General features: G+C 62.0%; 1 protein-coding gene across 4 annotated transcripts in view; it reads right to left on the bottom strand.

Moving 5' to 3' along the window:
* Positions 1-5644: 5644 nt before the first annotated feature.
* Positions 5645-13364, bottom strand: part of EZH2 (enhancer of zeste 2 polycomb repressive complex 2 subunit) — a 34056-nt gene continuing 26336 nt past the window's right edge. For all 4 annotated transcript variants that reach the window (XM_055135993.1, XM_055135987.1, XM_055136004.1 and 1 more), the window contains 14 exons: positions 13218-13320; positions 12638-12801; positions 10841-10932; positions 9740-9980; positions 8470-8639; positions 8265-8359; positions 8036-8076; positions 7822-7947; positions 7523-7701; positions 6852-6947; positions 6498-6579; positions 6224-6304; positions 6065-6149; positions 5645-5939 (listed from right to left, as the gene is read on the bottom strand). In XM_055135993.1, coding sequence (XP_054991968.1) covers positions 5879-5939; positions 6065-6149; positions 6224-6304; positions 6498-6579; positions 6852-6947; positions 7523-7701; positions 7822-7947; positions 8036-8076; positions 8265-8359; positions 8470-8639; positions 9740-9980; positions 10841-10932; positions 12638-12801; positions 13218-13320 — 1616 coding nt within the window. In that variant the 3' untranslated portion in view covers positions 5645-5878. The remainder of the gene's footprint in view (positions 5940-6064; positions 6150-6223; positions 6305-6497; positions 6580-6851; positions 6948-7522; positions 7702-7821; positions 7948-8035; positions 8077-8264; positions 8360-8469; positions 8640-9739; positions 9981-10840; positions 10933-12637; positions 12802-13217; positions 13321-13364) is intronic.

A 13364-nucleotide genomic window follows, 5' to 3' on the forward strand; every position in this document is an offset into this window, starting at 1 on the left:
CATTGATCCTGGCGTGTCTTCCTGGGGTCTGACCCGCGGGCCCTGGGTTTCCTTGCTGAGATCGTGAACTTTGGCGCCCCAGGTCGTTTCCCCCACCCCACCTTCCCCAGACACGCTCTCGTCTGAGGTCTCACCAGCCCCCGTTGCTCCTGGGTCCCGAATGCCCTTGGGGGTGGCGAGAAGTTCTACCCATGAACAGAAGCGAGCTGGGGGGTCGCCAGGCAGGACCCCCGGAGCCCCGCCTTGCTCTGAAGGATGCAGCCGTGGATGGAACCTGCAGGCCAGCCGGCCCAGGTGGGACGCCCCTCTGGCCAGGACCCCGCCCTGCACGGGCCCCTGAAGGGGTCACTGTCCTGCCTGAACTTCCACCCCCAGTTCAGGCCCAGCTGGCACAGACCTGGGCGGGGGACGTTGGGGTTGGGGCCACACCCACATGCTCGGGGCTTGCTCCTGGCTCTGCGCTGGGGGGACCCTCCGGGTTCTGGGGGTTGAACCTGTTGACCACGTGCAAGGCAGACGCCCTCCACTCCTAGCATTGGCCCCCAGTGTGGACTGTCGGCGGCGGGGGTCCCACAGCCCGGGAACTGGAAACCCCGGCGGTACTGAGCAGAGAAGCACCCTGCGGGGGTTCAAACCCGCCTTCTCGGGCCCCAGAAGCCACTGGAGGCAGCCGGTGACCCCACGGTGCCCACGGCTACCTGCAGGAGTGGCCCGGGGTGCTGGGACCCCCTTCACGGACGAGGGCTGAGCTGTTGCTCACAGCTGGTCTGACGGAGTTTACAGGGAGCCCTGCTGGGGCCCCCAATGCGGGGGCACTTCCTGAGCGCCCTGGGCCCTCCGTGCCCCGCCGGTGTCGCCCAAAGCCCCGGGCCCTGCACACGCCTTCCTGAGCGCCCAGTCTGAGCAAAACTTAGGGGTTTCCTCCCAGTGCATTCCCGGCAGTATGTACACATGTGCTCGTGTGCCCATACATGCCATGTGTATCTGCATGTGTATGCACATGTGCCCATACGTGTGCATGTGTGCACATGCCCATATGCCCATGTGTACGTGTGCATGTGTGCACACACGCCCATACACTTGTGTACGTGTGCATATGTACACATGAGCATGTGTATATGTGCATGCGTGCACATGTGCCCATACACCCATGCGTACGTGTGCGCATGTGCCCATACACATCCGCATGTACATGCATGTGCCTACGTGTGTGCTCACACCCACGAGGGTCAAGCCGCAGGGCCCACGTGACCTCAGGTCATCCCCGTAATGCCTAATGGAGGCCACGCTGAGTCAGGCCTCAGATGGTGAGTGAACCCGGGGCTGGAGCACTGCAGCCTGAGTCAGAGGGTGAGCCCCAGGTCTGGAACACCACAGTTTTGCGATGCGGGTGTCAGGGGTGTCGCATCTGATGCCTCAGTGCAGAGCTGGACACCGGACTCCCAGGGAGGTGCCGGGCATTGTCCCGTTCTGCGGTGTTGGATATCACTGGTTTGTCCTGCTCCCCTTGCCACTAGGAGCTTAGTATATCAATCACACCCAAAGTGCTCCCGAGTCACTCCCATTCCTTTGTTTATCTGTAACCACTTCTACCAGTTAATCAGCTCTTGCCCTAATCAAACTCTGTTAACTGGTAAGGCCAGACCTTGCTAGGACAGTGATCTTGTATTGTAAGTTAATATTGTCTTTCTCCTCTCATGTCTTTTGAACAGTTTACTTTAAAACAATATCCTTTTGTATGGACAAAGAAAGACATTTATTAATATGCTTTGGTAACATGGGATTTAATTGGCTTCAAATATTATTCACTCCCGGGTATCTGCTTTCTGGACTTAAGCCTCAGTTGCCCTCAGTTCCTAGCACCCCCAAAAGCAGGGTCCCAACGAGGGACGGGACAGACCCAGGGCAAGCAGTGAGTTATGTGCTACCCTGGCATCGAGATGGGCCTGGCCAAAGCGCCTAATGCTTAACTATATGTTAAGAGCTTGGTCATGGGCATGTCATGTCATGATCCAAAAGCAATGACGAGACTAGGACCCTGCTAGGGCTAGGAAAGACTAATCTGGCCTGAGCGCTGTAGTCTGAGATCGAGGTGACCCCGGAGAGCAATTCTATAAGCTTAGTGGGTCTCTTGCTATGTCCATACAAAATGATTTATAATATGAATACTTATATGTTAGTCGGACAAAGAGAGGAGAAACACACCCATGGGATTCCGCTCTAGGGCGGATGTCCCGCTGAGAGAGATTCTGTCCTAGTGAAAGCACCCCCTAAGGCATAGAACTTTACCCCCTGTGGATTGTAACCACACCTATGCCCGCCCGCATATGCCCGCAGCATCCAGAGCGAAGGTGGGGGATTTAAGGGAGCTGTATGAGGGGGCTGGGGGGAAGTTCCAGAGGAGCAGAGAGAGACGGGAGTGTTTAGAAAGAATTTTGGAATAAACTGCGGTGAGACCAACCATCTTGGCTCCGTTCCTTCCTTCACCTGCCTCGCCGCCCCTTTTGTGTTTTTTACACATGTGGTGTTGGGTGTGGCGGCCCCTCCAGGCGCCGGTGGCCAGCTCACTGTCGCCGACCCTTTCCCCATGGCCGGGCCTCGGGGCTGTTGGCAGCTTCTCCAGCTGGGGGCCCCACACGGCTGACGTCAAGAAGCTACTTCAAGGTGCGCTCTGTTGGAACTGCAATAGGAGGTGAATTTGCTTCACGCCTGCAGAGGGCGCGGGCACGGGGCTGGGAGGGAGACAGACACGGGTGCTGGGACATTGTGTGAACTGTCAGGTGTAAGGAAATAACTGAGGCAGAGAGGGGGGAGCTGGCCTTGTGCCCCACCACCAGCACTGCCCCTTCTCGGTTTGTTCTGGGCCATACAGTGGCGCTCGGGAATTACTCCTGGCAGTGCTCAGGGGACCATGTGCCAGAGATGAACAAGGTCAGCTGTGTGCAAGGCAAATACCCACATGGCCCCACCCCACCCCCCACTGGCTTACTCTGGACAGGGCTCAGGCGACCGATGAGAGGCCAGGGACCCAGAGCACGTTACCCAGTGTAATATTCAGCACAGCCCCCTCCCCAATTTATGAATAAATGTTTTATTCGTACAGCTATTCTATGCCTGTGGACCACGGTCAGGCACATAGAAATTTCTCAGGCTGATACTAGCATAGTACAGCAGTAGGGCACTTGCCTTGCACACAGCCGACCCAGGTTCGATCCCCGGCGTCCCTTAGGGTCCCCCCCGAGACCCACCAGGAGTAATTCCTGAGTGCAGAGCCAGGAGGAAGCCCTGAGTACTGCTGATATGGACCAAAAATCAAAGGGCAGGGGGCAGGGGGGCAATTTAAGGCAGAAGTGTTTTATTCGAAAAGAATATTGGCCTTGTTACATAGCTTAGTTGTGCGTTAATAAGATTGTATCGCACTCCGCCGAGACTCAACCCGGGCGGCTACACTTCGGTGTGGCCATTTTGCTGCTGATGGAACACGATCCGGAGGCCAGCTAGACTACTTTTGGTCCCAGAAACTGCTTGCAGCCATGTCTCTAGACTGTGAACTAAGCTATTGCCCGACGCCGGCCGATGAGGGGAAACTATGCAATTTCTGACATAAATCTCCCTGGACTTAATTACTAAAATACTAAAATACAGAAATCCTAAACCGCGCGGCCGCTACCGCGGCCGCGTGACTTCATGTCTCTTTATTCTCAGCAGTGGAAAACTGATTATCAAATGCCTCCTTCTCAGTAGGGTTGTTTCTTTTGGGGGGAAACTCCAACAACAATAGTGAGTTTTGTGTTGAAATATGGAATGTAACCAAGGTAAGGAGAAAATGAAGTGAAATTTATCAGTTATGCAAGCGGGGGTGGGGGTGGGGGAAGGGGGTTGGAGGTATACTGGGGTTTCTGGTGGTGGAATATGGGCACTGGTGAAGGGGTGGTTATTTGAGCATTGTATAACAGACATAAGCCTGCGAACTGTGTAACTTTCCTCATGGTGATTCCATAAAATAAAAGAAAATAAAAAATAAAAAGATTGTAGTCAAAAGTCTATGGAGATGTCTTTAAACCCATCAGACATAGTTGTTTCGTGTATGTTGAATGTTCCAATTCACTGCCGGGAGTGTAAAATCCCTTAGCAATCCTGAGTAAACACCTCTCAGCCCAGCAGACGCGCCCACCGTGCCAGGCGTCGGCACGCTCAGCGCCAAGTGCTCACAAAGACAGACGACAGTCTGCCTTCAGCTCCTTCAATGCTGCCTCTGAGGCTGCTCTCGGGGCTGTGAAGCCCCTGCGCTGTGGCCGGTCCCTCAAGTTTGGGTCATTCCTTCAGCTCTGAGGGCAACCCTGCTGGCCCCTTTCTCTGAGTAGGTTATCATTTTACTGGCAAAAGTGTTTTTTGTTTTGGGGCCAGAACGCAAGCACAGCAGGTAGGACACTCGCTCGCCTGCAGCCAAGCCCGGTTTGACCCCCGGGGCCCCGAGCCCACCAGGGGTGATCCCCGAGTGCAGTTACCTCCAGGTGTGGCCCCAAAATTGTTTTGTGTGTCTCTTTGCTGGTTTTGGTCATGGCGGGGGGACATACCTGTCACCCGTAGTGGCACTTGGGGACCCCGATGTGGCTGGGGCCGGCCACACACACACAGGACAAGCACCTGTTAATTCCCATTCTCTCGTCGGCTGCCAGTATCAGTTCTGTGTTCCAGTAAGTGACCTCGACCTTAGGGATGTTTGGGAAACCCGTGATGAGCCGTTTACGACGGGCATAGGTGGGGCCCCGAGTTCAGTCCCTGTCACGCTTCCTACAGGTCTCCGTCCCAAAGAGCTCCCCACTGACACCAGGGGTGTCCACGTTCCCTGCTTGTAGAAATGGGGCCAGGAGGACTGGTTGCAAGCCTGCCGTCAGGGGGTGGTGGGGAGAAAGGGGCAGGGCCGGGGGAGAACAGGACAGAGAGGGGACAACCAAGAAAAAGATAACCTTCCAGTAACAGTATTAAACCGTAAGGCCCAAAAAGAGGGAGGTGAAGAGAGAGAGAGAGGAAGGGAGAAATGGAGGGAGGGAGGGGGGAGAGAGGGCGAGAGAGAGAGAGAGAGAGAGAGAGAGAGAGAGAGAGAGAGAGAGAGAGAGGATAGAGGGGGAGAGAGAGAGAGAGAGAGAGAGAGAGAGAGAGAGAGAGAAAGAGAATGCTGTAAGCAACATAAGTTGTCTCCGGCTCAGAAAGCAGCCCGGGGCCGAGGGGGCGGGAGGGGAATCGGGGACGTTGGTGGCAGGAAATGTCCACGGGTGGGGGGGGCGGATGTTGGAACATCTACGGCCATGAAGAGCTCTGTAACTGTATCTCGCAGTGACTCAGACTTTCTAACAACTCCCTTTTTGTTCATTTGGGGCCACACCCAGCGGTGCCCAGGGACCACTGCTGGAGATCAGGGCCCCGAACCCCGGTCAGCCGCGTGCCCTGCAGACTGCCCGGGATGTGCTCGCCCCGGCCCTCCCCCCTTCCCTGGGTGTCGCCCTCCCCGTCTGCCGGCCTGGGGATGTGGACGTTCTGGGGCGCGGGTGCGAGAGCCAGCCCTCCCCGCTCGGCGGAGGCCCCTGTCGCCGCCCCCAGGCGCCTGCCGCGTGCAGGAAGGACACGCCGACGACAAGTTCAAGTATTCTTTATTCAAAGTTGAAAAAGGTACCATGCTGCATTATTGCAAAAAATTCACTGGTACAAAACACTCTGCAGCTGGTGAGAAGGCAATAAAAAGTTGATTTTAAAACTCATCACTATAAATTATTCTTACAGTACTTGGTGAATTCAGAATTTCAAACTGCATTTCCTACAGTACTCGAGGTTCCTGGAGCTAAGGCAGCTGTTCCGGAAGGAGGGGAGGTAGCTGGCGTCACGGGATCTCCATCTCCCGCTCGATGCCCACATACTTGAGCGCGTCTGCCTGGCTGTATCTGCGGCGGCAGGAGACGGAGCTCAGGGCCCGGCCCGGGTTGGCCTGGGGGCCCGGCAGGGCAGGGCAGGGCAGGGCAGGGCAGGCCCGGCCCGCGCACCCCCCAGCGCCCCCCGCACCCCCCACCTGTAATCGAAGAAGAGCTCCTCGCCGGTCTGGATGGCTCTCTTGGCGAAGATCCCGATCCTGTGGTCGCCGTTGACCATCATGACTGCGAGAGACGGGCGGTGGGTGAGCGGGGGGCGGACGGGCAGGCGGGCAGGGCACCCCGCCGAGGGCACCTACCTTTTGCATAGCAGTTGGGATTCACTGAATGATTTGCAAAACGGATTTTGTTGCCCTTGCGGGTTGCATCCACCACAAAATCTAAGGAGGAGAAAAGTCAGTGAGTGACCCCGGACAGCAGCGGCCCGACACAAGACACGGGGGCGCGGCGCCCGCTGGCCCCGGCCAGACCCCGGCAACTCAGAGTAAGACCGACGGGCCTCCCGAAACCCCCCCGCCAGCTTCAGCACCAAGAGACAGTCTGAGCGCGGCCAGGACTGCGGCCCCCACGCACCGTTGTTCAAGTTGAAGAGAAAGCTGCACATGTACTTGTCGTAGACCTTCCCTCTCCTGTCCGCTTCGTCTTGAGAGATGATCTGAGACAGAGAGAAACAGTGGCGGAGCCGGCCCGGCCGGAGGCACTGCACGGCGAGCCGGCGGGGGACAGCGGGGCTCAGCTCGGAGGCTCTTTCCGAGCTGGAGCGTAAACTGAGCTCGTTCCAGGCTGGAGGCGGCCGCCGCGGGCACTGCCGGGCCCGCCTGAGCCCTCTCGCAGGACGAGCCAGTGCAATGAACCCGACACCGAGGGACCTGCCCGGCACGAGCGCCGTGGCCGCGCGCGCCCCCTAGGCGGCCCGTCCGCCCTCACCTCTCCACAGTACTCTGAGATGAACTCGTTTTTCTGAACAGGATCTTTGATGAAAATGCCCCAGCCGGCCACGTCCGAGGGCGCCAGCAACAGATGCTGGAGAGGAAAAACAACGTTACAAGGATGCCGGCGGCCTGTGGGCGGAGTGGCCTGAAACCTCGGACCCCGAGGGGCACAGCTGAGGATTCCCGGGGCCTGACCGCACCCCTCCCGCAGGCGCCCGAGGCCCATTTCCCGGGGTGACAAAGCAGGAGCTGCTCGACCGGGCCCACGGCCCCTCCCAGGGCCCACGACACAGACGGCGGCCCCCAGGGGTGCAGCAGTGGGCGGGGGGGCGGGGGGGGCCGCAGCCTCTGCCTCCCTGGGAGCCCTGAACACTGGACGCAGCCGCTCGGGGCGGGCAGTCCCCGCGCACTGGAGACGTGCCCCCAGACCAAGCACAGGACACTTGTCACCCACCTCCCGGGCGGGTCTGCTCCGTCACCAGCTCCCGGGGTGCTGGTTCCGGGTCTGCCCCGCGGCCCCTGGCTCGGCTGTTTCCAGTTACTACAGGAGCTACGGGGCCGACTCGGCACCAGGACGGCCCCTTCGTGCGGCCCCACACTCTGCCCGCTCCCCACGACCGAACAGCTGGGACACTCCGGGCCTGACCCGGCCGCCCGCCCGCCCACCTTCTTGGAGCCGCGCTGGATGCTGCAGTTCTTGCAGGACACGTTCTTGCTGTCCCAGTGGTCGGCGGCGCCGCAGGTGAGGCACAGGTCGGGGTCGCACTCGCGCACGGCCAGGTAGCAGGGGCACTGCTTGGTGTTGCACTGCGCCTTGCAGCGGCAGCCGGGGAAGCGGTTCTGGCCTGGGGGGGGGCAGGCGGGGACATCAACGGGCCGCTCTGGCCCCGCGCCCGCCAGATCCCCGCCCGGCGGGACCCTCGGCCGGGCCGGCCCCCCCCCCCCGCCGCCCCTGCGCCACTTACACTCGGAGCTGCACTGGCAGAACTTCTCGCAGAAGTTCTGGGCGATGACGCAGGGGCAGGAGCTGTCGCAGGGCTGCCGCGGGTGGTCGCAGGGCTGGTAGTTGTAAACGTGGTTGGAGGAACCGTCTGCGGGGGCGAGAGCTAGGTCAGGCCCCGCCCTCGGCCCCCCTGCAGCAGCCTGGGCGCGCGGGCGGGGGGGTGGGGGGGCGCTCACCTTTCTTCAGCTGGATCTTCCTGCAGTGCGCGGCCCACAGCCTGCCGGGAGGGAGAGACAGACTCCCCTCAGGACGGGAGCCTGGGCACGGGGCTCCCGCCCCCCGCCCCCGCGGCCCAGACGGCCCCGCCCAACCCCGGGCACCCCCTCAGAGGCGCCAGGGGCAGCAAGAGCCAACCTGGGCTCTTCTCAGAGGCCGCCGGAGCTGCGGGACGGCCCCGGGACTCACCGGTGTTTCCTCTTCTTCTTCCGGGGAGGCGTGTCCACGTCCTCGGCGGGCGCGGGCGCGATGATGCTGGACTCCTTGACTCGGAACTCATAGACCTGGCGAGGGGCCGAGCTCACCCACGGGGCAGCGGCCCGCCCGCGCCCGGCCCGGCTGCTCTCGCCCCGAGCCCCCCCTGCAGGGGCCCCTGGCAGCGGGCGGCGCTCACCTGGCGGCAGGTCTTGGTCCCAATCAGCCTGGCGATGGCGCAGAAGTTATCGTAGTAGGTGCCGATGAGCACGCGGAACATGGAGGCCTCGGCCCCGCTCCACTCCACGTTCTCGGGGGGCTCGATGTTGGGCTTCATCTTGATGGGCGTCTGGCAGCGGGAGTTGGCCTCTGCGCGGGGCAGGGGGCGCGGCTCAGGCTGGGGCCGGGCCGGGGAGAAGGCGCGGCCCCGCCTGCAGGGGTCCCTGGGCACGGCGCTGCGCCCCCGAGACTGTGGCAGGAAGGCCCCCCCCCATCGGGGTGAGGGGCAGCCAGACAGGCCCCCGCCGCCCCTCAGCACGGAGCCCACACAGCTCCGGACACGCAGCACGGGGACCCGCAGGGCTCCTGAGAGGGCCTGGGACAGATGGACACAACGGAGCCCGGGGAGGCCAAGGGGGCTGTGGAGAGCGGGGTCAGAGGGGGGATTTCGGGGAGCGGGGTCAGAGGGGGTACTGTGGGGAGCGGGGTCAGAGGGGGGATTGCGGGGAGCGGGGTCAGAGGGGGGATTTCGAGGAGCGGGGTCAGAGGGGGGATTGCGGGGAGCGGGGTCAGAGGGGGGACTGTGGGGAGCGGGGTCAGAGGGGGACTGTGGGGAGCGGGGTCAGAGGGGGGACTGTGGGGAGCGGGGTCAGAGGGGGGACTGTGGGGAGCGGGGTTAGAGGGGGGACTGTGGGGAGCGGGGTTAGAGGGGGGACTGTGGGGAGCGGGGTTAGAGGGGGGACTGTGGGGAGCGGGGTCAGAGGGGGACTGTGGGGAGCGGGGTCAGAGGGGGACTGTGGGGAGCGGGGTCAGAGGGGGGATTGCGGGGAGCGGGGTCAGAGGGGGGACTGTGGGGAGCGGGGTCAGAGGGGGACTGTGGGGAGCGGGGTCAGAGGGGGGACTGTGGGGAGCGGGGTCAGAGGGGGGACTGTGGGGAGCGGGGTTAGAGGGGGGACTGTGGGGAGCGGGGTCAGAGGGGGACTGTGGGGAGCGGGGTTAGAGGGGGGACTGTGGGGAGCGGGGTCAGAGGGGGACTGTGGGGAGCGGGGTCAGAGGGGGACTGTGGGGAGCGGGGTCAGAGGGGGACTGTGGGGAGCGGGGTCAGGGGGGATTGTGGGGAGCGGGGTCAGGGGGGATTGTGGGGAGCGGGGTCAGAAGGGGGATTGTGGGAGCGGGGTCAGAGGGGAGATTGTGGGGAGCGGGGTCAGGGGGGGACTGTGGGGCGCGGGGTCCCGTCCCCCGGGCCTCACCGGACGAGCTGGACGTCTCGTCCTTCTTCTCCTCCTCCTCCTTGTCGTTGCTCTCCCCGCCCGTCTCGGCGCCCGCCTCCCGGTCACTGTCGGTGTCCTTGGACTCCAGCACGCTGATGGTGGGCGTGCTGGGCCGGCTGCTGGCGTTGGGCAGCCGTCCCCTCCGGCGGCCCCCGGGCCGCTTGGGCGGCGTCTTGATGCGCTCGGCGGTGAGGGCGGCGGCGAACTCCTTGGCTCCCTCCTGCGAGGGGACGAAGGGCCGCGTGGAGTCAGGGCCGCGCGGGACGGGGACGGGGACGCGGCCGGGACTGCCGTCTGCACACTAAGGCGCGTGTCTGGGCGCTGGCCGGGAAAAGGGACGCGGTTCCCGGGATGGCGCGGGAAGACGCCGCTGCTCGCCGGCCGGGAGCGGGGCCGTGACACATGACACGTGTGACACACGGTGCAACTCTGAGTCTCAGGGCAGCCCCTCGGGGCCCCCGGGGGCGCGTGGCCTCCTTCAGAGTGACCGGACGGGCCTGGCGGGCAGGCTTGGCTCTGCAGTGGCTCAAGCGACCACCCCGCGGTGACAGACAGACGTGACTCGGCCGACCATGGCCTTCGGGGGGCGGCCCCGCCCTGAGCCGGGCAGTCGGGCGGGTGCGAGCGCGGGGAGGGGGCCGGACCGGGCCGAGGGGCAGCAGCCAACAGTGCTCGGGGCCGGGCAGGGGCGGGGCGTGAGCGCAGCCGGCAGCTTCCACTCTACAGAGCCCAGAGTGCGTAAAGAGGGTACCTTCCGCGGCGCATTCACTGCTCTTCTGTCCAAAATCCGACAGGCAATATCTACCCACTTAGTTCCTAGGTACGAGTGGCTTGGTTCAAAGAGGGGAGACGGGAGAAGTGAGACAGTACCCGGAGAACGCGGCTTTTCCACCTGACCTCGCTACGCCCGGGCCTGCGCTCGGTCCCCGGGGGCGGGGCCTGGCGGCTGGGGGGCGGGGTCTCAGGGCGGCGGGGCGGGGCGGGCGCGGCAGCGGGGCGGGGCTGGCCGGGACCCTCTGCTAGGCGGGCACGCAGCTCTGCGGGAGCCCGGGGGCGCCGTAGGGCGCAGCGCCCGCTCACCAGGTGCTGGTAGCAGTGGGGCCCGCAGGCCTTGTTGTCCAGCGCCGTCTCCGTGTTCTTGCGCTTGTAGGTGTTAGGCGTGGCGTGGAAGGCTGCAAGAGAAACGACACCGTGACGGCAAAGGCTTTTGGAAAAGCGCGCGGACGCCTGCCACATCCAGAACTTTCGCTGGGTGCTCCCGGGAGCACCACCCCACCGGCCACCGTGAGAGAAACAGAGACTCTCCGAGTCCTGACAAGGCCGTGCATGCACAGAAACAGAAACGCGGCTGGAAACGGGCTTCAGACGCGCCTTGGCGCCGGGCCACAATCCACACGCGGCCCCACCACCACAGCGTCCTGCTGGCCAGAGGCTGGACATGGCCGAGCCAGGGGCCAGAGAGGGCCCCGGTGGGGTGGGCGCAGACCCAGATTCCACCCCTGCTCCCCATGAGAGCTACCGGGTGTGGCCCCCAAAGGAAAACAACCGCATCCCACTTGCCAGGCTGCAGAGGAGGAGGCGGGGTGGGCGTCTGCCTGGCACACAGCTGACCCCACTCGACCCTGGACACCCCACATGGCCCGCACCGCCAGGAGTGACCCCTGAGTGCACAGCCCGGAGTAAGCCCTGGGCACTGCAGGACGGGACCCAAATCACAAACCAGATCCCCTTAAATTACAAGGAAACGCGGCCTGAGAGTCCAGGGGACAGGCACTTGCCTTGCCCGGTGCTGGCACCATATACCCCCTGCCCCCAGGGCGGCCCTGAGCACAGCGGGGTGGGACCCTGACCTGCCCCGACCCCCCACCTCGATGGCTCTTACTGAGAACCAGACTTACGGGAGACGCCATTATTTCGCCTGAAGTAACACACACTGTCCCAAGGCACCTTTGAGGCCTGGAGTCCTCTAACTGCCATGTCCTGCCACACCGAGTCCCCCCCACTGCGTCCTTAGCCCCACTGCACTGGTGAAAGAAGCTTATGACTCGGCTCCCCTTGGCAAAACACAAAACGTGCCGACTACGGCAGAGTCCCAGAACGGGGGCACAAACTTTGAACAGGCATTAGGAGACATGACCTGAACACACCATCGAAATGCACTTCAAGTTCAATACGGTAAGAAGGTCAGAGAAAGCCCCTATTTAAAACTTATGCCCAGCAGTGTCGGCAATTCTGTGCCGGGTCCAGCGAGTTCTCATTGATGAATCGGGCTAATCGCAACTGTGGGGGCAAACGCTGACCCCTGACCCCACCGACCAGCAGGGGAGACGCGCGCACGCTTCAGAGCAAGCCTCAAGCCACACACACACACACACACACACACACACACACACACACACACACTTCAGAGCAAGCCTCAAGCCACACACACACACACACACAGCCACACACGCTTCAGAGCAAGCCTCAAGCCACACACATACACACACACACACATGCACGCACACACACACGCTTCAGAGCAAGCCTCAAGCCACATACACACACACACACACACACACACACTTCAGAGCAAGTCTCAAGCCACACACACACACACAAAGCCACACACGCTTCAGAGCAAGCCTCAAGCCACACACACACACACACACACACAAAGCCACACACGCTTCAGAGCAAGCCTCAAGCCACACACACACACACACACACACACACACACACACACACACACACGCTTCAGAGCAAGCCTCAAGCCACCAGCCAACCCCTGGTGTGTTCTGCTCCCTCCGTGTTCTGGTCTGAACTACAGCAACTGATTCTCGACTCGGCCGTGGAGCCTGGCCGTCGCCGGCAGCCGGCAGCGCGGGCCGCACTTACGATGCAGGAAGCAGTCGTACTTAAAACATCTCCTGCAGAACAGCGTGTGGAAGGAGTGCAGGCTCTGCTCGCGCTGGACGGACCTGGCGTTGGGCCCGTCGATGTTCGGGGTGCACTCGGGGGGCAGGGCGCCCGGCTGATGCTGCTCCGTGAGCTCCTTGTACCTGGCCGAGACGAGAACGGGGGCGTCAGGCCAGGCCAAACGGTCCCTGACAGTCAGGTTTCCCAGAGGCTGGGCTGGACTGATCTGTCCTCAAACATAGACGATCACCATTCCCGTTCAGGTGGGCCGTCAAACACGGCACGTGGGCGATCAATTCCGGCCTGACTCGGACATACTGTGAATGTCTCTATTTACGTGACATCCACTGAGCCGAGACTAAGGCGGCCCAGGGCGATGTTCTCTGGCTGTCTCTGCAAACAGACGTTCTCTCTCCTAGCAGCTGCTCACAGCACAAAACCCCGCGGATACACCCGGGGCCTCAATATCTGGTGTTAGGTGAAACAAAACCAACTTCCATTCTTAGTACCTCCGGGGCCGCTTGGCCTTGGAAACACAACCCAGGAGAACAATTCTTACTTTTCCTTTAGCTCTTCTGCTGTGCCTTTATCTGGAAACATTGAGGAAATGGCTTCAAAAATTTTATCCGAAGGAAATTTCCGAGGAGGGCGGCTCTCTTTGTCTACACGAGCAGAGACAGAGGGGAAGTCTGAGAGAGGCGAGTAG

This window comes from Sorex araneus, chromosome 1 (assembly GCF_027595985.1).
Source record: "Sorex araneus isolate mSorAra2 chromosome 1, mSorAra2.pri, whole genome shotgun sequence".
Lineage (NCBI taxonomy): Eukaryota > Metazoa > Chordata > Mammalia > Eulipotyphla > Soricidae > Sorex > Sorex araneus.